Source organism: Tribolium madens, unplaced genomic scaffold (assembly GCF_015345945.1).
Source record: "Tribolium madens isolate multiple individuals breed KSU strain unplaced genomic scaffold, Tmad_KSU_1.1 Scaffold_71;HRSCAF=194;Tcas5.2_LG6, whole genome shotgun sequence".
Lineage (NCBI taxonomy): Eukaryota > Metazoa > Arthropoda > Insecta > Coleoptera > Tenebrionidae > Tribolium > Tribolium madens.
This window is the reverse complement of record NW_025401041.1, coordinates 7964141-7981282: the sequence shown is the minus strand read 5'-3', so window position 1 is coordinate 7981282 and position 17142 is coordinate 7964141. Positions and strand designations below refer to the sequence as shown.

At 28.6% G+C, this 17142-nt stretch overlaps 2 protein-coding genes across 5 annotated transcripts in view; one reads left to right on the top strand and one right to left on the bottom strand.

Annotated features, from left to right (window-relative positions):
- Nucleotides 1–587: 587 nt before the first annotated feature.
- LOC123008784 (mitochondrial import inner membrane translocase subunit Tim22) lies at nt 588–1491 on the bottom strand. Of its 2 annotated transcripts, XM_044404793.1 has the most exons (3): nt 1318–1491; nt 823–1261; nt 588–774 (listed from the first exon to the last, which is right to left on the bottom strand). In XM_044404793.1, exons 2-3 carry the CDS (start codon nt 1210–1212, stop codon nt 616–618), a joined length of 549 nt encoding a protein of 182 aa, XP_044260728.1. In that variant the 5' UTR covers nt 1213–1261; nt 1318–1491; the 3' UTR covers nt 588–615. The 2 variants fall into 2 exon arrangements, with proteins under 2 accessions (XP_044260728.1, XP_044260727.1); XM_044404792.1 differs by having other exon boundaries at nt 823–1491.
- A 1740-nt stretch (nt 1492–3231) lies between these two features.
- LOC123008648 (potassium voltage-gated channel subfamily H member 6-like) overlaps nt 3232–17142 on the top strand; it is a 58127-nt gene continuing 44216 nt past the window's right edge. For all 3 annotated transcript variants that reach the window (XM_044404575.1, XM_044404576.1, XM_044404574.1), the window contains exons 1-2: nt 3232–3581; nt 12183–12413. In XM_044404575.1, coding sequence (XP_044260510.1) covers nt 3506–3581; nt 12183–12413 — 307 coding nt within the window. In that variant the 5' untranslated portion in view covers nt 3232–3505. The remainder of the gene's footprint in view (nt 3582–12182; nt 12414–17142) is intronic.

Sequence of the window (17142 nt, the reverse complement as noted above, 5' to 3'; positions counted from 1 at the left end):
ATTGGGCTATCTCCTTTAGTTTCGCCGTAATCGGCGTTTAAAAATTCAAAATTTTTTTGCGAGATATCGACTTGGCTTTGGCCTCAGTCGATAGATTTTCTTACGCTGATTACGATGGAGTTGAACTTTTTGCTCTAAGTCTAATAGTTTGGGCGTAATCGTCGTTGAAAAAGTCAAAATTGTGAAACTTTAAACGCGTTTTTGTACGAAACTATAAGACTTAGAGCAAAAAGTTAAAAACCATTAGAATTAGCTTGAAATTATCTATCAAATGGTGCAAACCGGAAGTCGCTCCGGGTTATGGRTCCGGGTACAGAGCCATTTTTAATTTTATTCAAAAAAAAAAAATCTCAAAAACTTCAAGTCCTAGGTCAAAACGGTCTATACAGGCGTATTCCCCGGTTAATTTTACATATAGTACTAGTTTTTCGTAGAAATCAAAATGTTTTGATTTTTTGCTCAAAAACTCGAAAAATTCGTATTTTTTGGCAAAGTTACAAGTTATAAATCTTCCTTTCAATATACAACAATATTTGTTGATCGGGAAATGTGTTAAACATAGATTATAGGTTGTTTTTTTTCGGTTTTTTATTTATTTTTTTAATTATTAACAAATCAAAACCTTGAGTGCATGTAATAGTCGATCGCTGTGGAGAAGGCGGCAAATCCGGCCGCCCCCACGACTCCGGCCTTGACCCCGGCCCTTAACCCGATCAGGCCCCCCGTGACAGCCCCCGCGTACGTCCCATTCTTCCAATCAGACTTGCCCCTCATCTGTAAAATTTCCGTGAATCATGTGCCCCCTAATAATGTACTCAGTACCGTCTCAATGGTGCACTCCACCCCCGAAAACAGGGCCCCAATCATGGCAAAATTCTTCGCATAACTCAGAGTGGTATTTTTCATTTCTCGAAAAACTTGGCGTGCTGTTTGTTGTTCCACGTTGGTGGCAGTGGGCCCCACACTGCTGGAGAACAGACCGATTGCGGCCCCCAGACCGTAGCCCATGACGCAGCTCATGAGGGATTTGAAAGGACAGCTTTCGAAGAAGGCTTCCACGCGTTTCTCTTCGTTGCTTTTGATCTGGACGGGGCCCAAGGTGCGGGGGATGATGATGTTTTCGCGGTAGCGGTGGTCGTTGCCCACGAAATGGCCAGTTAGGAAGGACCATTCTTCAGGGGTGAGGGGGCGCTTCGACTCGGAATGGGACATAACCTAACTTAAAAAAAATCAAGGGTGATTATTCAACGTGGTGGCCCCCCTGGAAGATAATTTGATTGTTTGAGTGCGATTTTAGAAGCAATTTACTTAAATAACCTCAAATTTTGAGGTTCACGTAAGTGGTATTTGGAACCGTGAGGTGGCGCTCTTGACATTTTATTATTTTATTATAATTCACAATAATTATTTAATAAATGAATTCATGAATAAATTTACAATTATTTATAACCAAAAAGTTACGATTTCGAAAATATGATACACACAAACTAGATTTTTTACTTAAAAAAAAACTTAACCGTGATGCAAACCGTTCTAAACAGGAAACTCACTAACTAATTTTTTTTTGAATGATAGCATAGATGATAGTTATTTAACGTCTGCGACTATAAAAATACATCAAATGCACTTTTGTGAATAAATAAATAGAAATTTGATGATTTTTTAGCTATTTTATTTGTGGCTTAGTAGTCTGCTAGAGTAGCACTGAAAGCATAAGATGGCGCTTTCAAATGGTCAATTGAATTAAAATTGTTTGCAATTAATTTATTAATAAATTTATTATTTACAATTTTTTATAACCAAGAAAAGAAATTTAAGAAATATGAAACGCATAAATTACTTTATTTAAAAAAGGTTAGTCGTGATGCAAACCATTACAAATAGAAAACTCACTTTGGTGGCCACAAAAATACACCAAGTGATTTTTTATACATAAAAAAATAAAAATTTAGAGATTTTATGACTATTTTCTACGTAATTTTCTAAAATAACGTTAAATTTTACAGTTTGTTAGAAGAGTACTAAAATGACAAGATGGCGCTTTCAATGGTTAATTAAATTAAAATTGATTGCAATTAATTAATTAATAAGTCTATTGTTTCCAATTATTTATAACCAAAAAAAGCAATTTAAAAAATATAAAAGACATAAATTATTTTTTTCTTAAAAGAATTGCTTAGCCGTGATGCAAACCGCTAGAAATAGAAAACTCACTTTGTAATTTTTTTAATGATAATTATTTAACGTTGGTGAAGTGAAGTTTTTTTCTAAACTAAAAAGAAAATTTGCTTTATTTAGTTTAGGGTGTGTTATTTTTACAAATAAAACCCCAATTGGCAATTGTCTTTTTTTTTTGTAACAGAATAGAATAGAATAGAATTAATAATAGAATAGAATTGTAATTAATTATTGTTAATTAATGACAGTGCACAAAATAAAGTGTTTTTTATTTTCGCCAAAACAGAGCAAAGAAACTCAAAAAATTTTAAAAAATTACTAAATCAATGCAAAAAATTGCAAAATTTTGCTAGAATTGAAAGTTTTTGACAAAACAAACTAAAAAATGCGTGAAAAATTTATTGTTTGAAATATTTGACCAAAAAAAAAAAAGGAAATTTGTAATTTAAATCTAAAATGAAATGTTTTCTATAAAAAATAATCTCAAGTTCGCTAACTTTACTCATAAAATTTAGAAAAATTCAGTTAAACTAAGCCAATAATTGCAAAATTAGGCGTTATTTTTGATTATTTCCAAATTTAAAGTGTTTTAAAGCAAAAAACTTAGTTATTGTGTTCCAAAAATAAAAAACCGAATACGACTCTGGTTTTAGAGGGAATAGAAAGTCTTTTTTTAGTAGATTGTGAACCCGTAATTGCCATTGTGTCAAAATTTCAAAAAAGATTTCTACAACGTTTGGAATTTTTCCCCTTTTTTTGGCACCTCTCTACATCCGACAATTTTAACCCGATTTAGCCAAAATTTTCGGGCAATTATTTCCTTTCCTAGACCCGTTCGTGGCCCAATTTTGCACACACTTGGTCCATTTTAAAAAATTTCTCTCTCCTTAGCCATAAAATTTAAAAATACACTTCCGCCTCTAAAATTAGTCCGCATTCCGTGTTGCCTACCGTTGCAAATTTCATCGTCCAATTTCAGTTATTACCCGTCGTGCGCGCAAGTGCAGGATTTTCCTGCTGGCGGCAGGCGCCGATTCCTGCCACCTGCGAAAGCTCAGTTGAATGACACTGAGCTTCGAGACGCGCGAATGTCGCGAAAATCTCGAGTGCAATGCGCGCGCACCCTCGGGGGTGTATTTTTACCGAAATTCGTATAGATTTGCTCGGTTTTTGGTAAAAATCTGTGCGTTTATTTTTGGAAATAGCCGCGATTTTATATTTCAACCGCTGAATTTGCCTTATGGATGCCTTATTTTTGGTGTTTCGATGAATTTTTCCTCACGAAAATGAACAACATCGAGTGCGAACTGTTGTAGTTGTTGTTGATATGCCGGTGCGAAGAGGGCATGTCGCTCCCAGGACTACGCTTATTGAAACAATCATCAGGAAATTCGACACTGACAGTAAGTCGACGATTGGCAGCACTGCCTGTCAACCAAAGCGCCAAATTCGGGGATTGTCAAGGGAAAAAATCCAATCTCGCAACAATTAAAAATTCAAGTTTTCATTCTGGCCCAAATTGGGATTTTTCGTATTTATTTTCAAGGGTTGTTTTCGTCGTAAAACCACCCCCGAGGGAAATGCGAAAGCCCGGCCTTAAAGTCTCCCAATTGAATAAATTAAGTTGTTTCATCATAATCATGGTCAAGGTACATTTGGGTGAAAAATTCATTTTGTTAATTGCTTGGGGTACAGTCACGCCAAATGAAAATGTCCCACTTAAAAGTGTGTTTATTTGGCCGGAAACTGACTTGTTTATTTTAAGGATAGTCGAGTTTATTTTTGCATCTTTGCAATTCTTAAATATTAAAAAGTACTGTTTACAAACGAACTTATTTTCGGAGAGACAAAAATTTTGCGTTTATTTGCGAGTATTTTTTTTTAATTATTGTTCATTAATAACTCACAATTAATTAACTTGAGCTTTATTTTTATGGGTTTACGAGAGTTTTTTATTTCACCAAAACAGAGCAAACAAATTTCTAAAAATTCAAAAAAATTCAAAACAAAAAATTGCTAAATTGGCTCGAATTTCGCTAGAATTGAATGATTTTGACAAAATAAACCAAAAAATACGTCAAAAACTTGACCAAAAAGATCAGTAAAGTCTACAATAAAATGTTTTCTATAAAACATAATTTCAAGTTTGCTAACTTTACTCATAAAATTTAGAAAACTTTAGTTAAACTAAGCCAAAAACAGAGAAATTTTGTCTAAACTAAGCAGAAAATTTGCTTTATTTAGTCCAGGATGTGTTATTTTTGCAAATAAAACCCCAATTATTGTAATTATTGTTAATTAATGTTAGTGCAGAAAGTTGCCAAAACAGAGCAAAAAAATATTGTTTTCCATAAAGAAACTCAAAAAATTCAATAAACTTACTAAATCAAAGCAAAAAATTGCTAAATTTGATCGAAAATTTCGAATTTTTATTTTTTACCAAGAACTTTGTTAGAATTGAAAGTTTTTGACAAAACAAACCAAAAATGCGTGAAAAATTTACTAAGTTTTAAATATTTGACCAAAAAAAAAAAAACAGTAAATTTGGAATCTAAGTCTAAATAAGATTTTTTCTATAAAAAATAATCTCACGTTCGCTAACTTTACTCATAAAATTTAGAAAACTTTAGTTAAACTAAGCCAAAAATTGCAAAATTAGGCGTTATTTTTCGTACAAAAACAGAGAAAATTTTTCTAAACTAAGAAGAAAATTTGCTTTATTTAGTCCAGGATGTGTTATTTTTGCAAATAAAACCCCAATTGGCAATTGCCTTTTTTTGTAATAATTGTAATTAATTATTGTTAATTAATGACAGTGCAGAAAGTAAAGTATTTTTTATTTTCGCCAAAACAGAGCAAAATAATTATTGTTTTACACGAAGAAACTCAATCATTAAAAAAAAATCAAAATCAAAGCAAAATATTGCTTGGGTGAAAAATGCATCATTTTCGTTTTTTTATAAATTTCGAATGTTTATTTTTAAAAAGAAAAAAAATAACCATTTTTTAGCAAGAATTGGAAGTTTTTGACAAAGCAAACCAAACAATGCTTGAAAAACTTACTAAATTTGAAATATTTGACCAAGAAAAAGTCTAAAATAAAATGTTTTCTATGAAAAATAATCTCAAGTTTGCTAAAATTTAGAAAATTTTACTTAAACAGGAAATTTGTAATTTAAATCTACAATAAAATGTTTTCAATAAAAAAAATCTCATGTTCGCTAACTTTACTCATAAAATTTAGTGAAACGTTAGTTAAACTAAGACAAAAATTGCAAAATTTGGCGTTATTTTTGATTATTCATAAATTTAAAGTGTTTTTAAGCAAAAAACTAACAAAACAGAAAAATTTTGACTAAACTAAACAGAAAATTTGCTTTATTTAGTCTTTGATGTGTTATTTTTGCAAATAAAACCCTAATTGGCAATTGTTTCTTTTTTTGTAATTTTAATAAATTTTTGTTAATTAATGACCGGTAAAATAGTTTTTACATTTTAATTCCAGTGCAGAAAATAAAAATTTTCCACACTTTTGCAAAAATAGCTTTGTATAAATTGTTCTTAACTCGTTTATTATTATTGTCTCATTTGTGCGGTAATTGCATTATTATGTTATTAAAATAATCTCCAAGAAAGTTTATTTTTTTATTCTTAGTTTTATTCGTAGATACAAGAAATATAAAAAATAGTGATCACCATTGCGGCAGAGCGTGATCAATACTTTTTTTTTGACTGTACTTCTCTATATGTGTTTTTTTTGAAAAAAATAATAAAAGACATATTATAATTTATAATTAATTACTGGTAAGATGATAGTACATACTTACTATTTTAACAAAATGTGGCAAAAACAACTTGTTCAATAGTTTTTTTTGACTGTACTTTACTGTTTTTTTTTTTTAATAATAATATGAATTATGTATTTATAATTATAGCCACTAAAACAATAATAGTATTCACTATTTTATCAGAATGTGGTAAGAGCGCTTGGTCAATACTTTTTTTCTTTGACTGTACTTTACTGTATGTTTTTTTGGCTTTCTTTGGCTGTACTTTACTATATGTTTTTTTTTAATTTAATGAGTTATTTATAATAGTGATCACTATTTCGACAGATCGTGYTCAATACTTTTTTCTTTGGCTTTACTTCACTATGTGTTTTTTTTACAAAAAAAATATAAAAAATATTTGTATTATAATTTATAATTATGGTATGATAGTAATTACTATTTTAACAAAACGTTAAAACGGCTTGCTCAATACTTTTTTTTGACAGTACTTTACAGTCTTTTTTTGAAAAAAAAAATTAACATGAATTATTTATTATTTATAATTATAGCCACTAAAACAATAATAGTGATCACTATTTCAACAAAACGTGGTGAAAGCGGCTTGCTCAATACTTTTTTTAGACCCACTCTTTACTGTCTTTTTTTGAAAAAAAATAATATGAATTATTTATTATTATTTATAATTTTAGTCACTTGAACAATAATATTAATCACTATTTCATCAGAATGTGGTGAGAGCGCTTGGTCAATACTTTTTTCTTTGACTGTACTTTACTATGTTTTTTTGGCTTTCTTTGGCTGTACTTTACTATATGCTTTTTTTAATTTAATGAGTTATTTATAATAGTGATCACTATTTCGACAAAGCGTGTTCAATACTTTTTTCTTTGACTGTACTTTACTATATGTCTTTTTTGGCTTTACTTCACTATATGTGTTATGTCTTTTTTTCTGAAAAAAAAAATGAATTGCTCATTAGGTAGTTACTGGAAAGATAATAGCAGAATGTGATAAGAGCGCTTGGTCAATACTCTTTTCTTTAGCTGTACTTCACTATATGTCTTTTTTAAAGTTTAATACAAATTACTTATAATTAGTCACTAGAAGAATAATAGTGATCACTATTTTGACAGAACGTAGTCAATACTTTTCTTTGACTGTACTTTACTATACAGGGTGTTAAAAAAAGATTGTAAAATATTTAATGAAGTAATAGTAAGTAAGGACCAAAATAAACAAAAAAGTGTTAATAAACACACAAAGTAACGATTTTGAATGTAATTTTTTTAGAAGCTTCTCTTTGAACAAAACGAATAATTTTCTATATCTCGGAACCGTTTCTTTGCAAACCCATGTTTATTAAGACTTTTTGTTTGTTTTAGACAATACTGTTACCTACTCAAATATTTTAAAATGTTTTTTTAACACCCTGTATGTCTTTTTTTTGTTATAATTTAGTCGAAACTAAGCAGAAAATTTGCTTTATTTAGTCCAGGATGTTATTTTTGCAAATAAAACCCCAATTGGCAATTGTCTTTTTTTGTAATAATTGTAATTCATTATTGTTAATTAATGACAGTGCAGAAAGGCCAAAACAGAGCAAAAAATATTATTTTACACGAAGAAACTCAAAAAACTCAAAAAATTTACTAAATCAAAGTAAAAAATTGCTAAGTTGGGTCGAAAATTTCGAACGTTTATTTTTTACCAACAATTTTGCTGGAATTGAAATTTTTTGATAAAACAAACCAAAAAATGCGTAAAAGTTTGAAATATTTGACCAAAATTTGTAATTTAAGTCTAAAATAAAATGTTTTCTATAAAAAATAATCTCAAGTTCGCTAACTTTACTCATAAAATTTAGAAAACTTTAGTTAAACTAAGCCAAAAATTGCAAAATTAGGCGTTATTTTCGATTATTTTCATAAATTTAAAGTGTTTTCAAGTAAAAAACTTACAAAAACAGAGAAAATTTTTCTAAACTAAGATGAAAATTTGCTTTATTTAGTCCAGGATGTGTTATTTTTGCAAATAAAACCCCAATTGGCACTTGCCTTATTTTGTAATAATTGTAATTAATTATTGTTAATTAATGACAGTGCAGAAAGTTATTTTCGCCAAAACAGAGCAAAATAATTATTGTTTTACACGAAGAAACTCAATCATTAGAAAAAATCTAAATCAAAGCAAAAAATTGCTAAATTGGGTCAAAAATGCATCATTTTCGTTTTTTTTAATTTCAAATGTTTATTTTTAAAAAGAAAAAGGATTTTTTAGCAAGAATTGGAAGTTTTTGACAAAACAAACCAAAATATGCAAACCCATGTTTATTAAGACTTTTTGTTTGTTTTAGTCAATACTATTACCTCCTCAAATATTTTACAATCTTTTTTGAACACCCTGTATGTCTTTTTTTGGGTATAATAATTTTTTTGATGCGATTTAATTTGATTAGCTTTGTTTCAGTTAATCAAGCGTGAGATATGAATAAATTTTGTTTGTTTTGTTATTAGCCGTTTCCATTCTCTCCGTCATTCGATCCACTTTAGAAAATCTCCAAATAAACACGCATTAACCTTTGTTTTAAACAATTCAGCACCGTTTAAAAGCCATTTAACCTCGCTATTTGCTCGTAAAAATTGTCTTTTCTTACACGAACTCAAATCATGTTGATTTTATCACCGTAAAAATACCCAAATCCATTAATATCGACCCATGTTTGGCTTTAATGACACTAACGAGCCCCACTTATCAGTTTAAATATCGATCAGGGGGGTAATCAGGTTATCACATCACCAAAAAAAAAAAAAACAAAAAAAATCAATCCGGCTCTGTTCGCATGTAATGCAGTCCTTTTCCGTGATATTCATAACCACCACCAGATGACACTGTATAATAATTCAAGTTGTACATTATTCCTGCTGCATGTCGATCAATATTTCATCCGATTCAACGTTTTCGACCCTTTTATAATCGACTTTCTCTTTCTTTTGCGTTTGTTTTGAGCGAGAGGGAGGATAATATGCCGCAAACATGATGCATTTTTCACATTTTGGGCCTTGGCGTTGACATTACATCAAATTTCTCAACTCGAAATAGATTTTATGACGAAATTGTTTGCCTGCTCTGGGGGCAATGGCTTCGCAAGGTTGGCAACAAACCGAATTTAATTTAATTGAATTATTGTTTCGTTGCAATGATTGACGAGGAAGTGATTTATAAATTACGTGAACGACAGATTGATTGATAGATTTGATTCATCGAATCGAAATTTAATTACAATTTGTAGTAATTAGAAATTAGAAGTAATCAACACTCTGAAACTTTTATTTATTTATTATACCTTTCTAATGGCATTCAGTATAATTTATACTTACTGAAAAAAATCAGATTTCTTTAGTTTTTAGGAGATTAAGTGAACTATGCTTTTGTTTTTTATTCAATGAAAGAAAGAAACAAAGTCATAGCCTGCTAGAAAATTTATTTAATAAATCAATGCAAAAAATTGCTAAACTGGGTCAAAAATGCATCATTTTCGTTTTTTTTTTTATAAATTTCGAATGTTTCTTTTCAAAAAGAAAAAAATTTAAGCATTTTTAGCAAGAATTGGAGATTTTTGACAAAACAAACCAAAAAACGCGTGAAAAACTTACTAAATTTGAAATATTTGACCAAAAAAAAGTCTAAAATAAAATGTTTTCTATGAAAAATTATCTCAAGTTTGATTATTTTCATAAATTTTAAGTGTTTTCAAGCAAAAAACTAACAAAAACAGAAAAATTTTGTATAAAATAAGCAGAAAATTTGCTTTATTTAGTCTAGGATGTGTTATTTTTGAAAATAAAACCCCAATGTATTTTCTCGATCATATGGTAGAATTTTGCCTTAATTACAATATTTTTTTAACAAAAATTTTGTGCATTTCGATCAATTTTGAAGTTTTTGATTTTTAGATTTTGGTCAATTTTTGGTCAATAACTACGGAAAGCACATTTAATTTTCTATCCCATGAAAAAAAGGTCTATAAATAGTTATTGAAAAAATTGCTGATAAATTAAAAAATACCCAAAATATAATTACGACTATAGCAAATTTTGCATTTAACAAATAAAAGTTTCACAAATTTAACAAAATAAATATAAAAAGTAAAAATTTGAAATTGCAAGATTAGTTTTTTCGAAGCCAATGAGGGAAACAAATTTAAATTCAAAAATATAGTTCTTATATTTATCACTAAAACTATTTATTTTTAATACAAAATGAAGAATTAAATTGCGTTCATTTGTACAAATTTTCTAAATATTGTTAATTTGTTGGTAAGAGTATTTTTTTATTGCCTCTTTAAGGAAAAAATTGACGAAATAGTCTATTATCAACGTTAATTTTTCATGGCTAATTGCGAAAATCATTTTAAATTGTGTCTTTTTCAAAGGAAATTTGAATAGAATTAAAACAGTTTTTTTTTATGGCCAATCGGTGAGGTTTTTGCAAAATCTTGAATTTGATTGGTTGGACACATTTCTTAATTTATTACAAGGGCCAATAAGAATCATTTCTCATTCCCGTAATTACCACTATCGTGAGAACAAACCTGTTTTTGTTTCTTATTGGCCAAAATCCGACAAAAACCTAGTAACGATAAGTAACTCCACCCATTTAAAAAATCCAGAATAATTATTGAATTCTGAATCGAATTTTTATAACAAATCAGCGTTTAGAGTGAGTTATCTTACTTTAATTGGATCTAATTTTGCACAATGGGTGGAGCCAACCTCAGAGCCAATATAAATCATGCACTTTCGATTATTAGACCAATAAAAAGTAAAAAATCATTCAATGCGTCATTGTTCGATCCTTAGCCAATCAATTACGTCTTTTAAAATCAACCAATCAAAACACGTCTTAGATTTTTCGACAAGAAAAAAAATAATTAAAATCTTTTGTTTCGAAATTAGGCTTCTTTGATATTATTGTCAATATAAAAAAGGTTAATTGACTTTCTTTCATATGTCTAAACTGCCAAAATTTGACATTTTCGGTTATTGTCCATTTTCAAAACGTATTCAGGTGTTATGATATCTAGAAAATTGCTGATAAAGTTAAAAATATCCAAAAAATAAATAGAAAAAGTAAAAATTTGTTGATAAAAATTATATGAAGAATAAAGGTTAATTATTTTTTTTTAATATCAAATGTCCAAACTGTGTATCTAATACATTTCTAGGGTCCCTCAGTGTATAAATTTTGTTTAAATATTGATTATTTAATTCAATGAACAAATAAATAATTATATTTTTTTAGACCTTAGAATGACAATACTAAAAATGCGCGACCTTATAAATGCCACCCTACGATAATTATTTTCTTTTATATTGTTTTGTTTTTCGATTTTTTGCCCTAAATTAAAGATTTAGTTTTCTCATTTATGGGAGGTTTTTCCTTCAAAATTTTTGTCTAAAACGTCTCAATTCGTTAATTATATTTTTTTAGATTTTAGAATGACAATACTTAAAATGGGCGACCTTATAAATGCCACCCTGCGATATTTATTTTCTTTTACATTATTTTGTTTTTCGATTTATTGCCTTAAATTATAGGAGTTTTCTTAGTTTTTTGAGGTTTTCTCTTCAAAATTCTTGTCTAAAACCTCTCAGTTCGTTAATTATATTTTTTAGACTTTAGAATGACAATACTTAAAATGCGCGACTTTATAAATGCCATGCTACGATATTTAACTTCTTTTATATTGTTTTGTTTTTCGATTTTTTGCCCTAAATTAAAGATTTAGTTTTCTCATTTATGGGAGATTTTCTCTTCAAATTTTTTGTCTAAAATCTCTCCGTTCGTTACTTATATTTTTTTAGACTTTAGAATGACAACACTTAAAATGCGCGATCTTATAAATGCCACCCTACGATATTTAGTTTCTTGTATATTGTTTTGTTTTTCGATTTTTTGCCATAAATTAAAGATTTAGTTTTCTCATTTATGGGAGGTTTTCTCTACAAATTTTTTGTCTAAAACCTCTCAGTTCGTAAACTATATTTTTTTAGACTTTAGAATGACAATACTTAAAATGCGCGACCTTATAAATGCCACCCTACGATATTGATTGTTTTGTTTTTCGATTTTTTGCCCTAAAGTTTAGTTTTCTTAGTTTTGGGAGGTTTTCTCTTCAAAATTTTTGTCTAAAACCCCTCAATTCATTTCCAGATCGTTCATTTTTGGTGGCCAACAGTCGCGAAGGACAATGTCACATAATCTACTGTTCGGACGGCTTTTGTCGACTCACAGGCTATTCCAGAGCAGATGTGATGCAACGTTCGGCCTCTTGCGACTTCTTGTGCGGCCCTTTGACCTCCCAACAGGCCGTCGCCAGTCTCAGAGAGGCCCTACAAGAGGGCGTCGAGAAACACGCAGAGATACTCTACTACAGGAAAGACGGTAACAATTCCGACAACTAATTTTAAATTTTGAAAACAAATCTTGAGGCCCTACTCGGGAATTTTAGCAAAAACAAACAGAAAACTTAATTTTTTCAATTATTACAAAGTTTACAAAGAGACTAAATCTTGGCTTCGAAACTTGGCTCAGTGTCAAACTGCAAGGACTCTTCCCAAATTAATCAAATTCCGAGAGAATTTTGATGATTTTAAGGAAATTTCTCGATTATTCTTAACGCTTCCTTCTACTTTCTAACATTAACAAAATATAAATCTCGTTCGAAAATAAGTGACCTCTAAATGCGCATTTGAATCGTTTTTTTCGAAGAAGAGGAAAAAATAACCTGACACAAGTCGTTGGCTGAAAATAAACACACACCACTATGTGACGTGGAAATCGTAGTTAACTGTGACGTCACTGTGACATATATATATAAAAATAGCACACTTGGGGAAAAATTAAAATACGAAAAATGTCAGGTAAAATAGTTGAATTCTGTAATTACCATTTGAGGTCGGGAAATACCGCAGGAATTGATTTGCCTGCTGCATTGTAATAAAAACGACGATTGCTTGATAATGTCATCTTTGTTTGTGCAAGTGCCAACGGGGGAAATAAATCGGATTTAAATGATAATTAAGTTTAATGGGGGAAATGTTTTTGTTAATAAGTGTTATAAAGATAATGGAATTGGGACAATAAATCAATGTGGTTTTATGCTGTCAAGGTCAAATTATTTAGATTAGTTAATTTTTTTAACTAACCCAAGTTTTATGCACTTTTTTGAGTCTTTTGGACCTCTAATTCTAATTTTTTAAAGTTGGAATTTTTTTAAATTTTCGTCGAAATTTTGATCGATTTTTGGCACCTGGAGCGATTTATTGCCAATAACTCTGGACTTATCGGAAATAACCTCTTATATTTGGTACCGTTGAAAAGAAAATTTAATTTTGTATCATACACAAAAAAGATTAGTGTTCTACGATAAATAGTTATCGAGAAAATTACTGATAAAGACAAGAATTTCGAAAATATACAGGGTGCGCCAGAACTTATGCCCCAGAGAAAATGTAAGGTAAGATACAAAAAATTCTATCTATAAAAATTTCGAAGTTATAAGAGTTTCAATTGTATATTTTCGCTTAATAAATATACAGGGTCGCTACAAAATATGGATACAGCTAAATATTTTCAAAACACGTTGAAATTTGGGAAACAGTTTACTTATTTTTTGGTCAAAGTTCAGGCTGCAAAGAGCAAACGATAGATAAAGTCTACATATTTAAGACTAAAAAAAATTACATTTTTCAAAATTTAATTAGTTTGATAATTTTTTAAAATAAAATATGCATCATACAACTCAGAAAAAATTAAAAATATTAAATTTGACGCTTCTTGACATTAAAAAAATCAAGTTAGTCTTGTATCCTCAGAACAAATGATAAACATCTGAGGAGATGGAATTTAAATAATTTTAAGCATATACCAAATTTCAATAAGTTTTGATGAATATTTTTTATAATATTATTTAACTGTACCTATACAAAACTTTTTAGCGAGCCTGTATATTAAAGTTGACAATTTGTTGGGTGTTGATACTCCTTTATCACCCCTGGTTAGAACCATAAATACTCAAATTGGGACAAAAAATTGAATAAAGAACCAATTTTGGTCTTAAAATCATAAGTTTAAGTTGTTATAAATATTTTGAAAATTTCTTATGGTACTAAAAAATGGAACAAAAAAGCAGTTTATAATTACAAAAAATTGAACATAAAATTAATTGTGGTCACAAAAAAACTGTTTTTACCTTTTTTAGTAATTGTTGAGTCAGTAGTTTAGGTTAGAAGTTTTAAAATATTTAAAAAAAAATGTGGTCAAAAAATTGATGAAAAATTTGTTTGTGGTAACAAAAAATTGACTAAGAAATCGCCTGGAGACAAAAAATTCTAAAAAATAATATTAAAAATCATGTTAACATTGAATTTGTTTTAATTAATTTAAGTTATTTTTATTATTTTTTTTATTTTGACTCTATTTATTTCTGTTATAAAAATCATTTTCCAAGTTTTTTTGGCTGTATCCTATATTGTAACTTTTTTTAACGTTATTTGTGGCTTTTATGGTCAAAATTTTTGTACTTTTACTAAATAATTATAAAAAAAACATGTACAAGATCTTCAGTATCTTCAGTAATGTCAAAAAATTAATGTCAAAATTTTTTGACAGAGAATTTTTTTTCGGTGTAATTTGAGTTTTTTCAGCTTGTTTTTGTCAAAATTTAACGTACTAAAACGCTCAAAAAAGTGACAAATAACTTTTTTCTCGCCATAATTTCGTGATTTTTGGCTTTTTTTTGACGAAATTTTTTCAAAATAATTGCTTTTCTGACTTAGATATAAGTTAAAACGATCGTAAAAAGCAAATTTGCGTATCAAAAATAATTTGTAAAAATTTTATTTGAAAAAAATAAAATAATGAAGTTTAGAAAACCAGCTCAACCAACTTAAAAACGCACTAAATGGATTATAAAAGAAAATAATAATTAATTTTTGACCCAATTTACCAATTTTTTTGCCCTTGTTAGGCCAAAAAAACCTAGATTTTAATAAATGTGTTTAAAATCTCCAAAAAGACAACAATAACACCATTTTCGATGTAATTTATTTTTTTTCAGTTTGATTTTGTCAAAATTTAACGTACTAAAACTCTGAAAAGGGCCAAAAARAGTGACATTTTCAACTAAAGTTCAAGATTTTTCGCTCTTTTTAAACAAAACCTCGAGAAATATTGAAATTTTAACTCAAAAACGTGTTGAAAAAAGTAACAAGTAACTTTTTCCTCTCCATAATTTCATGTTTTTTTGACGAAATTTTGCAAAATAATAGCTTTTCTGGCTTAGTATTAAAAAGTGTATCAATAATTTGTAAAAATTTTATTTAAATAATTTGAAAATGAAAAAATGCGAATTTTATATTTTGAAAAATGTACTAAATTCAACAAATAGAAATCTTGAATTGTTTTTTAATCTCCCCACCTGTTTTTTAGCTCGAGTTTTGATTTTTTGAAAACCTACTATTTTTTTTTTAAATTCAACAAATTTGGGGCGCGAGTTCTGACGCACCCTGTATACATGATCTTCAGTATCATTAAATAAAAAAATGTCAAGATTTTAAAATTTTTTTCATGTTGTCTTACGGGCGACTACTTAATTCGTACTTAATCCCCTTAACAAAAAAAGAAATAATAAAACAAATAAACAGAAAAATAAATAAATAAAAAATGATAAAATAAGTAAAAAAGTAAAATGAAAAATTGCATTAAAGTTTCACTAAAATTAAGAAAAACTACTTAAGAAGAAACACAGGAAATGAAACAGTATGAAAATAACAAAAAGCAAAAGTAAAAACTTAGAAGTTTGAAAAATGTATTTTCACTGCAAGTTTTTTTTTAAACAAATGACAAGAATTGTATATTATAGGAGAGAATGAATAAAATGAATTTTTAAATTTTTAATTAAAATTTTGCAAATTTTTTTTACGAAAAATATTGTGTAAATTTTAATTCGGTTTTGGATTAACTCTATTAATCTTTCTCTCTCTTTCTCTCTCCTTTGATTGACTTTTCCTTATACCACCCTCAACTCCTGGAATTTTCCCTCATTTTCGACTGATTAGTTATTCCAAAAGCCCCGCTTTTGACGTAGTAAATATATACCCACTTCCTTAAATAGTAGCTACACCTTAAAGATTTTAACCCCGGTGGCTATATCATCGATTCGTTTAGTTCGGACCACGACGCTTAAAGTAACACACACACACACACACTCACTTCTTGTGGTGGTGCTTTCGTGATAAAGCTGCACTTTGATAACACAACACACATCACCAATCGATAGTCAACACAAAAGACCATTTTCAAGGTATGTGTGCTTTTTATTATTGATAGGAAACGTTAATCAAAAGGAATTTATTAAATATAGATTATATTGAGTGCAAGAGAGAGAGGGAGATGAAATGTGTGAAAATTATTCTATTCAGGTCACACTCTTGAATTTTTATCAATTAATTTTCAAGGATCGCAAAATCTAGTGCATCCTAAAATAATAAACGAGTTAATGTCAAAGCTATATTTAAGTACTTGTTGCCAACAACACGAAATGAAAGCAAAAACACCAACTCAACACCCCAAAAAAGGGAAACAACAATTCAAAATTGGACTGTTTTTGCCTTTTTTTAGGAATCGTTGAGTCAGGAGTTTAGGTTATAAATATTTGAAAATTTTTTTGTGGTCAAAATAATTGATGAGAAACTCGTTTGCGTTTATAAAAAATTGATTAAGAAATCGCCTGGAGAAAATTAAAAAAAATATTAAAAAACATCAAAATTAATTCAAATTATTTTTATAATTATTTTATTTTTGTTTTTATTTTATTTTTTAATTATTTTTTTGTATACAAGGGAACCAACAATTCAAAATTGGACATTTTTTACTTTTTCCAGAAATTATTTTTTTGTGGACTAATCAACTGGTGTAGTAATAGTATATTACACCACAAGATGTAAACAAACAACTTATTTGTTACCCAAGATGCGTAGCATCGAGGGAAATAATAAATGTGTTTTATGTAGTATTTTTTTTTGACATATTAACTCTATTTAAAAAAAAACAAATCTGTTATAGGCTTTATACAGGGTGTCTCAGAGAGTTGAAAAAGTCCATTAATAAC